The sequence below is a fragment of the Hyalella azteca genome, unplaced genomic scaffold, assembly GCF_000764305.2.
Source record: "Hyalella azteca isolate HAZT.00-mixed unplaced genomic scaffold, Hazt_2.0.2 contig11199, whole genome shotgun sequence".
In the NCBI taxonomy this organism is placed as follows: Eukaryota; Metazoa; Arthropoda; class Malacostraca; order Amphipoda; family Hyalellidae; genus Hyalella; species Hyalella azteca.
In genome coordinates, this window is record NW_025941205.1 from 210,155 (window position 1) to 229,533 (window position 19,379).

The 19,379-nt window shown below is 38.1% G+C and overlaps 1 protein-coding gene across 1 annotated transcript in view; it reads left to right on the forward strand.

Annotated features, from left to right (window-relative positions):
• Positions 1-19,379, forward strand: part of LOC108677843 (BMP-binding endothelial regulator protein) — an 82,887-nt gene that overhangs the window by 57,028 nt on the left and 6,480 nt on the right. The window contains exons 3-8 of the mRNA XM_018166137.2: positions 6,757-6,857; positions 12,775-12,874; positions 14,350-14,520; positions 16,551-16,733; positions 17,868-18,046; positions 18,584-18,781. Coding sequence (XP_018021626.1) covers positions 6,757-6,857; positions 12,775-12,874; positions 14,350-14,520; positions 16,551-16,733; positions 17,868-18,046; positions 18,584-18,781 — 932 coding nt within the window. The remainder of the gene's footprint in view (positions 1-6,756; positions 6,858-12,774; positions 12,875-14,349; positions 14,521-16,550; positions 16,734-17,867; positions 18,047-18,583; positions 18,782-19,379) is intronic.

The following is a 19,379-nucleotide window of genomic DNA, read 5'->3' on the forward strand; positions in this document are numbered from 1 at the left end:
TTACCTGCTGGCCAGGAAACTGTTGTACGTGATGATAACTGGTTTAATTATCATTTATATTTTCAATAAATTTATTTGAAAATAAAGAAAAAGGCTTCGGGATACATCAGTGAGCTAATCACTGGCAAAGAAGCTTTCATGCTTATAATGTTAAGGCCTTAAATGGAAAATCTCGTTGAAAAATTCTGCCTCTCTAAATGTTTCATTGATGTTGACCCACGGGACACTTTCATTACCATGCACTTAGATTTTTAATACTGAAAATGTTTATCATATTTTTAAGAGTAAAACTACAATCTCTCTCTGCTAGCTGTGACAGTGATTGAATTTTGATATTTAGTCTGTTAATTTTTTTCCGCATTTTAGGGTTCAATTCAAATATTTCGCTAGCTGTATAATGTCGATTTTTAAACTGAAAATTTGGTAGCCACCGCTCGTCTCCTTAAGAACTATAAATGGTCATAAGAAAACTGTAAATGATTATGGAAGAACTAAAAATGATCAAAGAATAATTATATACACGCATAATGAATAAATGAAAAACCATTAACGATCATAAAAGAATTATAAATTCTATAAAATAAAATTATTATATGATCTTTTGAGTTGGAAGAACTATAAACGATCATGAAAGAAGTATAAAGCGAAGAAATAAAAATGATTTTGAAAGAACTACAAATGGAGACCTATAAATGATCATGGAAGCTCCATCTATGAACCAGGTTCATCAACGTCTGACCTGCTTGGACGTCAACGGGGCTGAAGGAAAGCAGTTTCCGTGAGCTTCTGAGAATAGCATCGCCCACGCGGGCTGTGTCCGCAAGTAATGTGGTCCTTCCTTACCACGGCAAGACTTGGAAACAGCGACTGTTTTTTTTTTTCTTGAAAATAGCGGCTGTTTATTCCGTTGTCTAGGGGGATTTTGTTAGATCTTTTTCCGGGAATGAAGGAATACCGGTTATTAATAGGAATGCGATCATGATTGAAAAAAAAAAAACTTCTGTGAGCGGGAATGCGATCAGGGTTGAAGAAACCTCGGTTATGAGCAGGAATGAGCATGATCATGACTGAATAATGGTTTTGAGCATGAATGAGACAGGAATTAACAAAGGAAATTTATTTATGAGATAAAATTGTCATGTTATATAAAGACAAAGATAAGTCGTTCTATTATAAGAAAAGCATTTATTTGTCTAGGATTTTCTACCTATGATACGGTTGACAGAACATAATCCATATAATCATATCTGATTATCAGATATTAAATATTAAATATGGTGTGACTCGCATGGATACACATGTTTTGATTATATCTGCAGTCCAATGAAAATTCCATGAGGAAATAACGACTTATTTTTATCACAAGTACAAGTCAAAGGGTATCGTTGATTTGAAGATACTTTGTCCAGTTTACCGCGTTGGGAGCTGCTCTTGATTAGGGAGAATTAAAAACCCCCAAATGGTTCATTGAATTAATAAAATGGTTCCTCTCCTCTCCCTGATGACTTATTGAGCCCCACGACAATGCATGACAAATAGGTTCATCCAGCCAGCAAGGCTGCAAATAACGGAAGACAAAGATGACTAATTTTACGTTTAAATGATGATTGATTTGCCACGAAATGATGCATAAAATTAATCACTTTAGAAGACTATAATTATGCATAACATTCCATCTGGCGAATTTGTCTGTTTTTACCTACGAAAGGTGCGCCTAAATCCTTTGTCTGAGTCTCTTCAAATGCGTGCGTAAGTTAATACGCTGTAATTTGGAGAATTCAATCTTCTGATGATTGTACTGATAGAAGATTTAAAAATAAGTTGGCGCTGTGTGAAGCTTGCATGTCTTACGTTTGGAAATCTCTTTAAGAGAACAATTTATAAGTTAACCAAGCATCTAATATCAGGGTTATATTCGATCCCTGCATTTTACATTACTTGTCCGGTAAATTAGTATGATGATTTCATTCATTCTAATCTTTGAAACATAAAATCAAATAAGAAGATGTATAGAAAATGGCCAACGCTTAGCCTTCTATTACCGAAGCTACCACATGATGTTCTAATTTCAATTAAAATGCCCAATAAAACTTTCATCAAAGCGCTCTAAACAGCTACAGTAAAAGCTTTTTCTAGCGACTTCGATTGGATCCAAATAGCCAATTAAAAGCGCCCCAAAAAAAATGTCGAGCCTCAAACCTATCGGCCTCGATGGTAAATTCTTCGTTTCTGTTACTGCTAAGCCCTCTGTGCTTTCGTTTGAACCTAATTTAATCGATGGGCAATTTTATCTGACTTGAATGATGCCATACGAATTTGTTGGATCACATCGAGAGAGGCGTTGTGCAGATACCATCAACTCTCATTCTCTGAAATCCAGAATCCGCTTGGGCAGAATCTTCAAGTCTAGGATAAATTTTTTGGCCATAGATTCCGATATAATCTATCTAAATTCTCAATCTGAAGTATGTGTTTGAACAAAATGATCGTTTGCTTTGTGAGCATAGTAAGCGCATGTCGAGTGCATACTTTGGCATTCCGATGGGCCGTTACAGGCGAGGAATATGCCTGGAAACTTGGGGCAGACGTTGCAACACAACCTTGGCTCAGACCAGGCTACGCCCCTGCAGCCTGCTGTGTCTTGTCTGTGGGAGCCTTCTTCTTACCTGGCCAGTGCATGGACTCTTTGCCTCCTCTACATCTGAATGATAACTAAATCCTTCCTTAAGAAAATTTCAACTATGAACAATTTTGCTATGATACAAGTCGTGTTGACTTTTTTTTGCCTCCAGGATTTTTCAACAACTGTCCACTTCTATAGTGAATAGGTAGTAATTATGACAGTTCAGCAGCCGTAGACTATCGTAAATTGTCTTTGCCTTTAACAGATATCAATAGACAATAATTAGACTCTATTTCCAATAGCAGTGATAGAAGCTTGCAGTTTGCCGACAAGAGTGATCGCTGAGACCCAATTTGAGCTCAGGATGGCGGCGATAATTGCGGGGTCTCCAATCGCCTTTAAACTTGTTATAGGGTAAATTAATCGTCCATTACGTATTGAACTTTAAAATTAGCTGTAAAATGCAAATCTTCCAATCTGAATGTATCGAGTTTGGTAGATATTTTGAAAATATTGTAGTGGTAATTTAAAGTTGTGTTCGATAAAAATTATTTATATGATTAGGAATTGGCTCTTTGTGCTTCAAAAGGTTAAATCGTGGCATTAATATTCGAAGTAAATTCCCGGCTTTCACTTTTTTATAGTCTGTCTTTTCAAATCCTCTAAAAGTTTCTTATGCCTATTACAGGTTCTGTGAAGATATGTATGTAATGTAGCTTGCATACTTGCATATGTTTCAATTTTGAAAATTTGGTAGTGGTAATTTATGTTGTGTTCGATAAAGATTATTACTATGATTAGGAATTGGCTTTTTGTGCTTCAAAATTTAGAGGTTAAATCGTTGCATTAAAATTCGAAGTAAATTCCCGGCTTTCACTTTTTATAGTTAGCCTTTTCAAATCCTCTAAAAGTTTCTTATGTTATCACAGGTTCTGTGAAGATAAATAATGTAGCTTGAATACGTGCGTTCCCCATGCACCTGTGGTTGGAGCCTTGATTATGCGGTTTGTTTGATAGAAGCCCTGTGTCGCCATTACTTTTTAGTATCTCGCCTCAGTCGTTAATTTCTTCACTGAATCGATTATTGCGAGAGAAACCCAGACTTGGTAGACGCTTATTACTTTGCTTTGCCTGATAGACCGCTTGTGGTGAAGCCCCACGGCTCATTGAGATGCATTACTGCCTCTTGTGTGTGCCGTGCGCATTATGTAGCACCTTGCTTGTCATCTATACCGCCTAACGCATAGCCAAACAAACATGCGTGTTCGCACCATTACCTCTTCATCGACGGCTTCCATTTGCGTGTTAACACATCATACTGCCGGCCTCCTGACATGTTCCCTGAGAGGCACACTATGACACGACTGTGGGTCGGTGATGTTCCTTCAAGTGCGTAGCATGACACGAGTATATGTGGGTCCGCAATGCTCCTTCGTGCATTTTAAATTTACTGAACAACTATGTATAATTTTTAATATTTAATTCATGGAACAACCAAACATACGCAGTAGCGCTTGCAAATTGAATTTTTAAATAAATGGGAAGAGGAAATTATTAAATTTTAATGTACAGAGGTAAAATAAAATAAGGGAAACACCTGAGAGATCCACAAAATATATTTTAGTATGGTGTAGACCCATCTTTTGCGGCAATAGCAGCCTCAATTCTCCGTAGTATTGATTAATACAAATTGTAAATTGTTTCAAAATGGAATTTAACCCATTCTTCTGCTAAAACTCCCTGCAGCTCTTTTAAATAAGATGGCGATGCATTGGAATCGACTTCTGACTTGCATCTCTAAAATCGACCATAAATGCTCGATAATACTCAGGTCTGGTGATTGTGGTGTCCAAATGAGATGCTTAACTTCATTAGAATGTTAATCGAGCCATTTTTTAACAATGCCAGCTGTATGGATCGGGGCATTATCATCTTGAATGATGGCGTTCCCCTTTGAAAACAGTGCTTGAACCATTGTATGAACTTGGTCCTCCCAAATTCTTAAATAGTCACGGCTGCTGATTCTTCAATGAAGAGAAATCATTAGTCCGCAAGATTTCCAAAAAATACCCCAGATGATCATCACAGATCCCCCGCCATGTTATACGGTTGGGAGGATCGAGGCAGTCGAGATCAAATGACATTTTTGGCTGTCTCCAAACGTAAACTCGGCCAGAGGTTGGAAATAAGGTAAACGATGATTGGTCAGAGAAAATCACATTTTTCCACTGCTCGATGGACCAATTCTGGAGGTTTTTACATCACTCTAAACGCTTTGAAGCATTAGTATTCGAAACCAGTGGTTTTCTAATTGCTGTTCTTCCATAGAATCCAGATCTGTGCAGCTCTTAGCAGACAGTCTTTATGGAAAGTGGGTTCTATATATATAGGTTTCCATTATATAAGGTCTGTAGTAATTTTAACAGCCGTGGTCTTTCGATTGTCCCTCTCAATTCGATTTAGGTACGGACGGTCTCTCTCAGACAACTTCGACTTTTGGCCAGACCTGTGCTTTGCTGAGGTCGTTTACCTCCTTCTCTTTCAAAAGTAGTCATTACTTTTGAGACAGTATCTCTAGAAATGTCAAGCATTCGGGAAATTTCTGTCTCACTAGCACCTGCCATACGGGCACCAACAATTTGGCCTCTTTGAAAGTCAGAGATGTTTGCCATTTATAGGCTATAGGTTAGTTTAAAGACACAAAAATTTACAAAAAATATCTGTGCAAGGATAAAATATCAATTAGCAGCAACAATAAACAATAAAACATAAAAATATGTCACGTTTCTTCTGTTTATAACATGTACAAAAATTACAATATCAAAATGTCAGGCATCTCCCTTATTTTGTCCAACCTATTTTTATGTGCAAATGAAAAATTAAACGTTAAGAGGTAACGAGAGGGCATTTAACTACACTTATAACCGGCTTCTGAAACCAAACGTATTCCAATGAACATAGTTTTCAAAGGCAAACGAGATAATTAGATGACGTAAATTGTAACCGACTGAGAAGTTAACACATAGGCTAACATAGGTTGATGTAATTATTATTATTTATTATACATATTATATTATTATTCAACGATGTTCCTCGCACGAATAACTTATCGTAAAGGTTGGTGACTGGACGAATGAGCAAGTGAAAAATTTCGGATGCTAATATCTTGATAGAATGCTCGTGGATAATTCACGCATTATTATCATCATCATTTTTCTATAAATTTGTTTATACAAAGAATGAATTAGTGAACTTTGGTTTGATCATCATGCTAGATAAACGATATTCACAATTTGTTAGTGTTATCGTATATAGTGCCGGCTTATAGAGCTGTGCCGACTCATATTATTTATAATGTCGAATGCGTTTAATGTTGTGGACAATCCAGGTGGTACTATCTTATGACTTTATGTATCATAATTAAGACTATTTATCTTGTGAACCATGTAGGTGGTACGATCTTATGGCTTTATGAGTCATAATTATGACCAACGCTAAGGCAATGATGCCCCGATATGGCATAGATTAAGTTCTAAAATTTAAATCTGGTCGGATCTTAAGCATCCTATAATTCTTACTCTACAGAGACCTCCTCCTGAGGCTTCGTCTCGCAAAAAATGCCAAGCTTATATATAGATCCGTGATTTCAAAATAAGATTGATCAGAATTTTTTCCGCCACCTCGTGAACCATATAGTACGTAAATAAAGTATATATGATAGTGTCGGCGTTGAAAAATAGAACCTGTCGGCCTGAGCTATCGCCCAATCTTGTAATATTTCTACCTTATTTCCAATAGGTGTAAATTTATAATTCGATTCCATGGTTTTTATCCAATATAAATCCAAATTTCTTGCAGAAAACGTAATGTTAATTTTTTAGCGGCTTAGTAAGTGTGAATGTTCTTATTTCACGCTGTCTTCCATTTTCTCGAGTGTTCTGCGAATAAGCACACGTTAATTAATTAGAGAATCACTCAAACTTGATATCAGAATGAAATAAATTTCAACATTTTCTTGTTTATCATTGTAATTTTATTTTGTAAAAGTTTCATAACCAAAGTATGAAACTATTACAAAGTATGTAATTTTGTAAACAAAGCAAAGTATGTAATTTTGTCGTATTTGATTACAGGCGAGCGACTGCCATGTCACGAAGGCACCAACATCACCGACACTCTCCATAAAGTTTTCGGTCTGCGCTCGAATTACCCCTGCATCTCTTGCTCCTGTGTGGTCAGTGCATAGCTTCTTTCACTCGTGTATTATGTTAAGACTTGTATGTTCAGCGTAGAGCCCTTCATTTAGACATGTTTTGTTATGTCATTCAATGTCATTTATATTCAGAACTTTGAATTTAGTTTCTATAGGGGGTCTCTTGTTTTTAACAAACTTGGTTATGTCTAGCTAAGCACAAGATATAATTTTGGTGTTAACACTTTAGAATGATAATTTTCGTGATAGAATTACGACTAGACTTCTCATTCTCTGAGCTTTATGATTACAACCACTTGAAAGAAGTGATTGAATTCTCCGATCTCGAGGTTTAAGCTTTTGTAACTAGATTCTTAATCATTAGGGATTATGGATCTCGAGCACTGCCAAGTTAAGCTAGAAATGTGTTACATATAGTTATTATACCTACTTTATCATACTATATATATTTTAAATATTATTTATCATATCATGTTATACCTACTCCCGTGTGCTACGTCTCATTGTAATATCTACGCACGTGGATAAACTTGAAAAGATATTTTCATGAGTATCACATTTATTCGCGCTGACAAGTCCCTTGATATACTCCTTAGGGTATAGCAGCACGAGTGCCCTCCTGATTAATGTGTTTATGCAACTTGCTCCGCAACCCGGCTTATGACATTGAGTAAAATTTCATGCCATCTTTTCCTCCACTAGTAATTTCGTGCACCCTATAAGCCTACAAGCTTATTTATATCCTGCGAACATCAAGCAACTGGCGACGTACTTGAGAATGGTGCATTATTCATGAACAACTTAAAACTTACGTCGACCTAAAATTATACACTTTTTTCTTCCAATTTTCAGCTCAACGCAAATAAGAGAAATTCGATATTTATCGATTTATGTGTTAACATTTTACCGACAACCCTAAAGTATTGCCATCAATAAATTTTGATCGACCAGAAAACGTTCCACTCAGCTAGGGTTGTTTTGGAAATCTCTTCAAAATGTTTTATTCCAGGTCGCGAGTTTCATGTAAGAATAAATGTATTTATTTGAGAGCTCTGGCTTACCTACTGCAAAAAGCAAGCTGATTTTTCGCAAAAATTCCTGGCAAGAATTGCGGCTCGCTCTGTGGAACCTAATCATGACCGATGGAGCTCGTTTTCAACTCGATAGTGACCACAAATTCTGAGCGTCTGAGGCCTGCTAAAAACAATCGTTCCAGCCAACATTCCCTTGTTCCAGCATTCTTTCTTAAATATAGAATTTTGGCGGTATTTTGATCGCTTTTATCCCAATTTTTATCGCATTTTATCCCAATTATTATTATTACATTCGCTTGTCCTTATTCGGGGCGAAGTTGAGAGAAAATTCGTGCCTGATATGAGGCGGCTGTCAGTCTTCCGCAATTTGCGGACGTTGACGGATAGCGTGAATTTTCCATCAGCGAGCCCCCAAGACTTGACTGATGAATCGAACTTCGATCGCGTCGAATTGCCTTGCAAGGCCGGCAGGAAAAACAGCTCTGACGGAACGTTCTTGGTGGAATTTGTTGTGTATATCATTGGTTTCAGTAAATAGTTTTTGAGTTAACAAAAATAGTCGAAGTTGAATAATGGTATTTTGGAATAGCAACGTTAATTAGCCACTAGTAATTTTCTTAAATTATTTACTTTCACTGTATTTTGAAAACATGTAGATTCATTCAGTTCTATTTTCATTTTTCTCATTCAAAGAACCTTAATCCATTTATGCCTTTTGTATTAACCACTTGGATTCATGAACTTCGTGGATGATGAAAAAACTTTGCTAAAATTGAATTTTGATTCAAACTTGCTGCGATCATGTATATGTATTACTGCGATCATGTATATTACTGCGATAATGTATATTTAACTGAATATTTAAAAATGACGCTACCTGCGGAGTGCGGATTCAAGTACATCACTAATAGAACTTCACGAACCGAACTTTTAAGAACGTGTTGTTTCATTGGTGTTTTATTTAAGTTCAATACAAATGGTATCATTCAAGTATAATTTGAACATAATTAGCATATTTGCAGTGGTAGGGTAGCGTGCAGATGCAAATTCCACAGAGGCGCGAGCCACTCCTTTATTGTTACCGTACAAAACTTTTTTCATTCTTGCTCGGTCGATTGACGGCTCACCATCTCCTCTGCAAGACACTGAACTCTCCTTATCTAACGAGGCGTCAAATGCAAAAACTCATCCATTCTTGGAAATTCGTACAAAAATTCGCACTTTATACTGCTTAAAAAATTATCTTGATCTACTCGTGTGCTCTTGTTTCCATGGCAGGACTCGTTTGTGGAGCTCACTGGTTTTTAGGGCAGCAGGTTGACGACAGAATCGTCCATGCCATTAATGCGTTAATTATACACTTCCTCCGAGATATGCGCCCTGCTGACACCTCGTGCAGCTCTATCAACGCGCTATAGCTGCCCTAAAGTTATTTTGAGGCAAGGCGAAAATAATTTTGATCTTGGTTCCGGCTTGGCTTGAGTTTGTCGGCTAATCGAGACGAAATTGGCAGGCAATTGAAACTTATTTATATTTTATTTGCCACCGAGTACCATGAAAAGTTGAGAACATGAAAGAAAGCCAAGTTATCGATGATCAGGTTTCTCATTCACGACACTCATACCTTACAACCAGTTCAACATGAAATTTGTTCTCTGTTCAACATAATAACTTTTTCTTAGCCTAGCACAATACTTTTTCTTCAGCCCAGAACAATACTTTGTTCTCTTCTCAACATCTTTTCCTTAGCCCAGCTCAATACCTTATACTCTCCCTCCATAGAACTTGTAACAATTCATTACATAGTAAGTGATCTCACTCCCTACATCATACATGACCTTACTCCCTACATCATACATGACCTTACTCCCTACATCATACATGACCTTACTCCCTACATCATACATGACCTTACTCCCTACATCATACAGGATCTTACTCTCTGCGTCATACAAGCTCTCACTTCCTACATGTTACGGGATCTCACGACATACTTGAAGCAGAATCTTGCTCCCAATATGATGCGGAATATAACTCCTTCTGTAATTGCGGGATCTCACTCTCTGCATTATACAAGTTCTCACTCCATACATGATACAGGACCTTACTCCCTATACATGATACCGGATCTTACTCCCTGCATGATACAGGATCTCACTCCATACATGCTACGGGATCTCACTAATCTCATAAAATAAGATCTTCCGTTCACGCGAAAAAAAAACATCTGCGAACTAGGATTTACATGGAGGCCGTCTACGTGATTGAACCCCTCGTGGCCGTGCCGCTGAACAGGGCAGCTGGGATCGCTCGAGCTTCCTGTAAGTCGGTTGTGGCAGCGTGCCAAATAATCCTTCTCAAGTCAGCCACTTTCTCGTACACTCAATTCACACTCGTTCAATGTTTCGTCGTTTGCCAAGCCTTTGCTGCTTGAGGCAGTACATGCATCCTTGCCGTGGTATGAACTCAAGATGTTTTTAGCGCATTTTCTCATTTATGGAAAAAATGCACTATTGTGCTCGCCATGTCCGTCTGTCTGTCTGTCTGTCCGTCCGTCCGTCCGTGACCTCAAGTTTTCGTCAACGAGAAAATGCGCTCTCTGTCACTCACTGCAGTGAGTACTGAGTTATATTTTTGATTATTACTCTGGAAAAGCTTGCTTGCGGAATCGCCGCTATGATCCTTGACACTCCCGGTTACTTTATACCAATCCGGGTGGCCGCTCGTGTCTTAAGGAAATTATTCTAGTTTTTTACATTTAACATTAAAGTTCAATATTAAATAATATAATTAGTGATATTAATGAAATGTAAATAATCATTAATTAATTCATTTAACTAATTGATAACTAATTAATATGTAATTCTATTATATAAAAAATATTCTTTTTTAGCGAACGGATTGTGTCCATACGATTGCTTGCATTTCACTGAATATGCATAGGTCGATGCTTCTTTTTCTATTCCCAATACTAAAACTAGTAAGTGGTTCTAAATAATAAGACATGTCAATTATTCCCAAATGATTGTCGAAAAATCGCCTCATTTTTTTAAATGTAAAGGCTAGAATCACCTGAGAGATTTTAACTTATAAAACACGGGGTTTTCCTGCAATGCCTGTTGATCTTTTCTATTTTATTACCTATTTGAATTAAATGCGCAGAATTTAAAGTGAAAACAAAAAAACCTTCTAAAAAATTTGCTTTGTTTCTATGGCATGATATACAACTTCGTGCTATGAAAATTTCACGATATATCGAGAGAAAATTTCGACAGAACTTGGATTACTACTGCCACGTTTGTTCTTNACAGTGCGATCCTAAAACATGCATTCTATTTATAGTTGGTAGTTCTTGCAATTCTTAAATGAACCTAAAGTTGTTGACGATACTTTCTCTGTTCTTTTTTGCACCATTACAAGCACGCTGTGAGACAAGCTGGTCATGAAAGAAGGCATTATATTGAAGATATCGTGCAGACCTCAGCCCTAACTTTTACAAGCATCTCGAGACTATCCCGCAGATATCGGAGCTGCTGTAGTTGTTCCTTTATGATTGAGTTTGTAATGCATAATAATAAGTCTCGGACTAGTGCATTAGTACGGGCGTAAATTGAACGCTGTGTATGTGTGGCACTGCTCTGTTTGTTTGCCCTCGTAAATAACGTCCTACGATGCGTGAAGGGTGATGTCTGTCTCTGCTCTCCTCAAGGTGCTAGCGGCTGAATTATGGTGTCTTCAATATCATCTCTTTGTGTTATTTAGGAGGCTTCTGCGCTACGTCAACTTCATAGGTTCAAACGGAGATATAATATCTTCTCGAACATATCATTTAAAACACTGCATTGATTATTATAGATTCATAATTCATAAATAAAGCAAGGTAGTTACTCGTTGGTATTGTTACTTGCAGCACAATTTACACATTGCACTCCAATATGTAGATACAATATATATATTTACAATTTCTATACAATATATACAATCTATATATTGCTCCTCCACAATCTATATATTGCACTACAGAAGCCGGTTCTAAATCCGCACGAGTATATCTTCTTCTCGTCTACTGTTGAGTTTTGGTTTGGGCTCGTCTAAGTTTTGGTTTGTGGCGACTTTTCCAATGTCTGATGGTCGCTGATATCCTCGATATTTCTGACGCGTTGAAGGCGCTGAACAGCCTGCCTAAAACCTGTACAAGGCTGCCAAAACATAGCGCGTTTCTTCGCAAGAGATCGCGTGCCGGGCGATGGAAACGTATTACTAAGACCGCCGTGCGACTAAGCTCGTATGTTTCCATCAATTTATGGCTTGCGGTTGTCGACCTCACGCCAGGAAGGTACTGTGCTTAGCAACAGACAGCTTGAGATTAGACGTATGCACATCTGCGAGACTCGCACTCAAAATGAGTTGTCCACAAATTGACTCATTGCACGTGATGGCTCAATCCCAATATCAGAAATCTACTTTTTGGCCTTTCAGCAAAGAGCTGGAAATTTTTAACCTTTAACCAACCTTAATCATTGAGTACGATGCACTTGATACTTTATAATCTCGATTACTGGCACAACTGCTCTGAAGTATAGTACTTTGTTAGTTAATAAATTCCCGCTTAACAAACTTTGAATACGAAAGAAATATTTAACTTAAAATATTATTTTTTATTGGGTATTGCATAACACAGCAAAGCCTTTCGACTGGATTGGTCTGTTAAAGGGAAATTAAATTCTATTTGCTCGTAATATATGCCTTATAACGATGATGAATAATAAAATGACATTGCATTAGTTTACATTATACTTAGCATATTATATAACATAAAATATATAGCATTTTATGTAAATAACATTTAACTTGCTCTCTAGGTAGGTGCTGGTTGAAATAGTTTAATCGACTACAGATTACAGAACGGAACTGTGAAGTGCGGCTTCCGCTGCCCCAAGAGCGAGGGATGCTACCGCCTCATCCCTGACGTGGGTGACCGCTGCTCCTGCAAGTCGTGTCAAGGTCAGCCTGTTTCTACTGCAGCATCTTATCACTTCATTGCGTCAATTATTCTTTCATTAATTATTGAGCTTGTTCCCTGCTTAGCGGCTACATTAAGATAGTAGAACTTCATTGCATCTATAATTCTTTCATTCATTAATGAGATTGTTCCTTGTTTAGCACAGTTTCCGCTAGATCAATATCTTATCACTTCATTGCGTCCATAATTCTTTCATTAATTAGTTAGTTTGTGTTCCCTGCTTAGTGGCTACATCAAGATTGAGAACTTCATTGTATCGATAATTCTTTAAGTCATTAATGAGCTTGTTCCCTGTTTCTACTGCAACATCTTATCACTTCATTGTATATATCATTCTTTAATTCATTGATGAGCTTGTTCCCTACTTAGCGGCTACATCAAGATTGAGAACTTCATTGCGTCTATAATTCTTTCAGTCATTAATGAGCTTGTTCCCTGCTTAGCGGCTAAATCAAGATCGTAGAACTTCATTGTATCGATAATTCAGTCGATAATTTATTCAACAAAATAGGTTAATATTCTTGATTGTGACTGTCGACGTGCCAGCGATTGCGAATTATTTTAGGTTGAACTACACTAGTATAAGGTAAGCGCAAAATTTTCTGAGTTGTCTTGAATTTGCGTTGAATTTCAATGGGCTCGTGTCTCAATGTCTACCAAGTAGTCACCACATCTACATCTCAGTGCCCATCATGCGAACTTGGCTTTCACATTCACGTGTAACGAACTCACCTTGTTCACTCACTACATTTATGTGCCATATAGTCACCACATACACACATCCGTGTCCATTCATATGCTTGTATGCAGAGAAAGAAGCGGCGGCCAGTAAACTTTCAAATATTAACCGCTACTTATTATTATGCTACTGGCTTTTAGTAAAGGTTTACTGGGCCCATATACGGGACCAGTAACGCCTATACAGTATGTCAAAAGCACGGTAAATTGTACCTAGCGGTTAGTATGTGAAAGTTTTTGAAAACTCGCACATAAGGCCTGGTTCACACCATACTGCCGGACATGTATATATACCAAGCATATGCCAGTCACGGTCCAGCCCAATATTCTTTAATGCATTTCTATAGAAGCATTCACACCAGCCGTGCAAGGCACTTACCCCTGGCGTGACTGCTTCTATGTAGAAGCATTAAAGAATATAGTACTAGACCGTGACTGGCATATACCTGGCAGTATGGTACAACCCCATGCCCTCAGGCAATAAGTCCAGCAGCTATCTCAATCAATCGTCAGCTATGGAAAGATCGGGTTCCAAAGGCCGGATCCCTATTCTATTCTATTCTATTCTATTCTATTCTATTCTATTCTATTCTATTCTATTCTATTCTATTCTATTCTATTCTATTCTATTCTATTCTACTCTATTCTACTCTATTCTACTCTATTCTACTCTATTCTACTCTATTCTATTCTATTACGGACCGTGACCGTATGGCAGGGTGTCGGCTGGAAGACAACGTGTCGCTGGTACACGGCGGGCTGGTGCGGGAAGGCTGCCGTGTGCAGCAGTGCGACAGCGGCGTCGTCACCGTCACTGAGGAGCAGTGCCATGTGCCGTGTGCCGCCCCCCTGCCGCCCCCACCGGGGGAATGCTGCCCTGCCTGCCCAGGTCCGCAATTTGGAGAAATTAATCCTGATGATTAACGTCTACTTGATTAATCCTGATTAATTGAGGCATGGTTTTCTTTGCTGCTTGATAAATCCTGCCTGTCCAAGTGTCCAGGTTATTATTGACGACATTATTGCTGCTTTTATTGCTGTTTATTACCGTATTCATCATGTTTACGGAGGTCATTATTGACGCACGGTTTCCGTTGCTGTTTGAAATTAACCCTGTTTTCTAAGGTCATTATTGAGGCATGGGTCCCATTACTTATTAATTAACCGTGCCTGTCCAAGTCCTAATCAAGACATGACATCTTTAGCTGTTCAATTAATCCTGTTTTCTCAGGTCGAAAGAGAATGGTGGTTCCACGCGTGTTCCCGTTGTTACGTTCTCATTTCTGTCTGTTGTGGTCGTTATTTAGTAGTGGTTTTCGTAATTCTTTCTCTATCCGTTATTACCTCATGGCTTTCGATGCTGTTCCCTTCATTATGTGGTGAGCTCAAGTAGGTGGTAATTGTTGAGATATTCTATGCGTCGCTGTTCTGTCTAATCGTTGTTTAATCAAGGCACACATTACGGTAACTTAGCACACGTTAACACTAAACTACCTGGCGTTTGGGCTCCAGTAGAACAAGTAAATCTATGCTACAATTTTTTTAATGTGTGCGCAATTTAATTATTACTTTTTATTATTTACGATGCATGCGAATGGATTAAGCCTGGTCTTCACTATAACGTTTTTTTTTCAGGAGTGCTTAGTTAGGATTATTTACTTTGGGTGTTAGAGCAGCAGAATTGTCTGATTCTTTTTATTATGAATTTTTTTAACGCTAAAATATCGTCAAGGTTAAGTGACATAAGGTGACTTTGACACTGACATCTATTTGGAGTTTCAATTGCACTGAAGTGACAACGCATCGTGTTGACTTTGCCGTTAGTGCAGCATCGGGCAAGCATTTTTGCTTGCGCTATCAGCTAAAATGGACGATGGAGTATGAGTTTGATGCGAAAGTCCCTCTTCAATTTTGTTGTGTTTAAACTTATAATGCATGCATCAAGTCGATTGCTCTATATAAAAAAAGAACTAAGAACGATGTATTCCACTAGTAATTATCAAAACTCATCATCCTTTCCATTTTGTAGGTTGATTTAATATCTGAAATTCATTTAATCAAAAAGCACCCATCCAAAAGTTGTTGGCTTGCGCGTTAGGCTCAAGAGGTGACTGCTGCGATCGCTGCCAGTCACGTTTGTCAACAGTAGGCCTGCCGGCACCGGTTTTCTGTACTACGTCTTCCAAAATGCAGAGTCAGGGCGCTGGGTCGCTACTGTGTTGATGCTTCTAATCTCAGTGTTATCGTGCGCATCTCTAATCATTCTACAAACATTGTTGGCCTCAAATTGCTGTTCCATGCATGCCTTTTCCTGGAAGGTCCACGCCAGTCGCATAAAATTGTTGTAGGAGAGCCAGCAGTTTTTACGTTTGTGGGTAGGTATTTGGCTGTAGTGGTTTTCATGCTTGCATATATGAAAATGTATGAATGTTCTTTTTCTTTGATATCGCTACCGCATCGCATGGTGTATTCAATGAAAGCCATTATTTATTTTTTTTGTTATTGAAAATAAGAGTCGGTCTGAGTTATGTGCCAATATCTTCTCCGAGAACCTGCTTTATGCTTTTCAAATAAACATATTCCCCTTGTCGTCATCTTTTCATGCTTTTCTTATACAAATATATTAGTGATAATTTGATCTTGCAAATGAATTAAAGAATTGCATTCGACCATCATACTGTTGTCGTATTTAAATTCTATTTAAGTCGTATTTTCTTGTTTTATTCATTTCACGGCTTTACCGTGACCACTTACCACTACCACTGTCACTGCCACTTGCCACCACCACTGCCACTTGCCACCACCACTGCCACTTGCCACCACCACTGCCACTTGCCACCACCACTGCCACTTGCCACCACCACTGCCACTTGCCACCATCACTGCCACTTGCCACCACTGCCACTTGCCACCGTGCAGGCTGTCGACTGGAAGGCCGCGCGTTGCTAGCAGGCGAGACTGCGACGCTGAGCACCGACCCCTGCGTCACGTGTCGCTGCCTTCATAACAGTCTCGTCTGCACTAAAGTCGCCTGTCCTGTTCTCTCCTGCCCGCCTTCTAAACGAATGAAGCAGCCTGGCCACTGCTGTCCTGAGTGTGTCGGTCTGTATTGAGAACACATTGTTCTGTGTCTAACAATTTCATTGTAACTTGTCCGATTTTTATTTGATAATTTTAAATCATTGTGGTTTCATTTATATAATTTATTTTTATTTTGTATTTATAAATGACACTGGTTTCATTTATATATATTTATTTTTATTTTGTATTTATAAATGACACTGGTTTCATTTATATATGTTTATTTTTATTTGGTATTTATAAATGACTCTGGTTTCATTTATATATATTTATTTTTATTTTGTATTTATAAATGACACTGGTTTCATTAATATATGTTTATTTTTATTTTGTATTTATAAATGACTCTGGTTTCATTTATATATGTTTATTTTTATTTGTATTTATAAATGACACTGGTTTCATTTATATATGTTTATTTTTATTTGTATTTATAAATGACACTGGTTTCATTTATATATGTTTATTTTTATTTGGCATTTTTAAATCACACTGGTTTCATTTATAAATGTTTATTTACGACATTTCTATTATTTGCGGTTAAGTGGAAATTTGAGATAAATAATGACTTCCTTCCTTCCTGTTTACTTTATTCACGTTTTTATCTTAATTTTAATTTTAATTTGTCGTTGACGGCAAATTGTGGAATTTAATCGTGAAAATTTCTTGGAATTTACCACAAAATATGTTTGAAATTTTCCCCCTGTTATGAATTAAACTCTTTTACTGCTATTTTCATTCGTAAGTTTGTCATAAATAATAGATGAAAAATCTTCTACTGTCTAAAGAAATTACATTTCTGCGATTTTTTTTGCTGCCGCTTTTCAATATACATATTTTAATGCGCTGGTCAGCACATTTCTCTCTATTTTTATTTTACTACTCGTAAATTATAATATATCATCCTCCTTCCACCCCGCGATATCAGACCTATACTATACTATACTGTACCGTACTGTACTATACTGTACTTTAATGTACTATACTATACTATTGTACTACTATACTATGTTATCATGGGCTATACTATACTATACTGTACTATAATGTGTTAAACTATACTATACTGTACTATACTATACTACTGTACTATACTCCACTATACTACTGTACTATATTACCATACCCTAGTAATACTTGCTTGGGGCTTGGTAGGTCACCGCGACGCTCACGTGAACCCTCCAGGCGGTCACTGCCTGCTAGCCAACCACCTGCAGTACAATGGTTCTACCAGCACCCACCTGGACCAGTGTGCCTCCTGTACTTGCATGAACAACAACATCACGTGTACCAGACGTACTTGCCCTCCACTCACGTGCCCTGTGCTGTACCAGGTACGTGGTACTTCATCTCAAATAAACAGAAACGTTCAACTTAGAAGCGACCTCTCATAAGAGTAGGTACTTATAATAACATTTCCTTCGGTGTCGGAGAAACCAGTAATTTCTTTCATTCACTTATTTATCAAAATGTTATTATGCAATTTATTGAACAGCCATTGAAAAAAACTGCGTATTTTTCGGTTATCGAAAACATTCGTTATTGTTCTTTCCCTTAATTATCAAATGTTATTATGCAATTTTTCGAACAGCCTTTGAGAAAACTGCGTATTTTTTGGTTATCGAAATCTCTCGTTGGTTGCGGGTGAAGAACCGACTAGTCACTAACATTTTTCCAGTACCGAAAACACTTGCAGGTTGCGGATGATGGGCCGATTAGTCACTAACATTTATCAACTACCGAAAACACTTGCAGGTTGCGGATGATGGGCCGATTAGTCACTACCATTTATCAATTACCGAAACACTTGCAGGTTGCGGATGATGGGCCGATTAGTCACTACCATTTATCAATTACCGAAACACTTGCAGGTTGCGGGTGAGAGCGGCGACTGCTGCCCCGTATGCAGGCTGCCTGAGGTGTCCCTGCAATGCGCCTACAAAGGCGTCGTGTACGAGCACGGCAGCGAGTGGCGCCTGAGTGACTGCGCCTCGTGCACGTGCACGCATGGACAAGTTACGTGCGTCGCTGACCCGTGCCCCAGCACCGTGTGCCCCCTCGGGTACAAGGTATGTTTAGGGATCAATGATCGAATGAACTTGGGCAATCCAAGCTTTACTGAACAAATGCCCAGTTACCTGGAAACATAACAACTAATGTAAAATACTTATAAACGCAACACGGAACATTATAACATAACAGTAACAGAGGAAATATATAAAACAGTTATCAAGTAAGATTCGTAAAGGCAAGAAATCTTACACTTACATCATAGAACAGCAGGGATCAGGCCCATTCGTACTGGCTATTGCATCGAGACTGACAACACTAGTCGGAGCCTGACCACATTACAACTTGCTACATGACGCTGCTCAAGGACAGTCAGAGGAGATGGAGGACAAGTAATTAGTAGGAATGATGTCCGTAGATTAAGGCCTGTAAATAATGTAGGGAGTAACCGCATACATCAAAGTGAAAGCTGTCTCTTATACACATCTAGATGTGTATAAGAGACAGCCTAAAGGGTTACTAGAATTTGAAACAAGAACCAACACCAGGGGCCACGGCTATAAGCTAAAAAAATTGCGCTGCAACTTCTCCACGCGACAAAATTTCTTCTCGCTTCGAATCACCGACATGTGGAACAGCCTCCCCGATGACATCGTT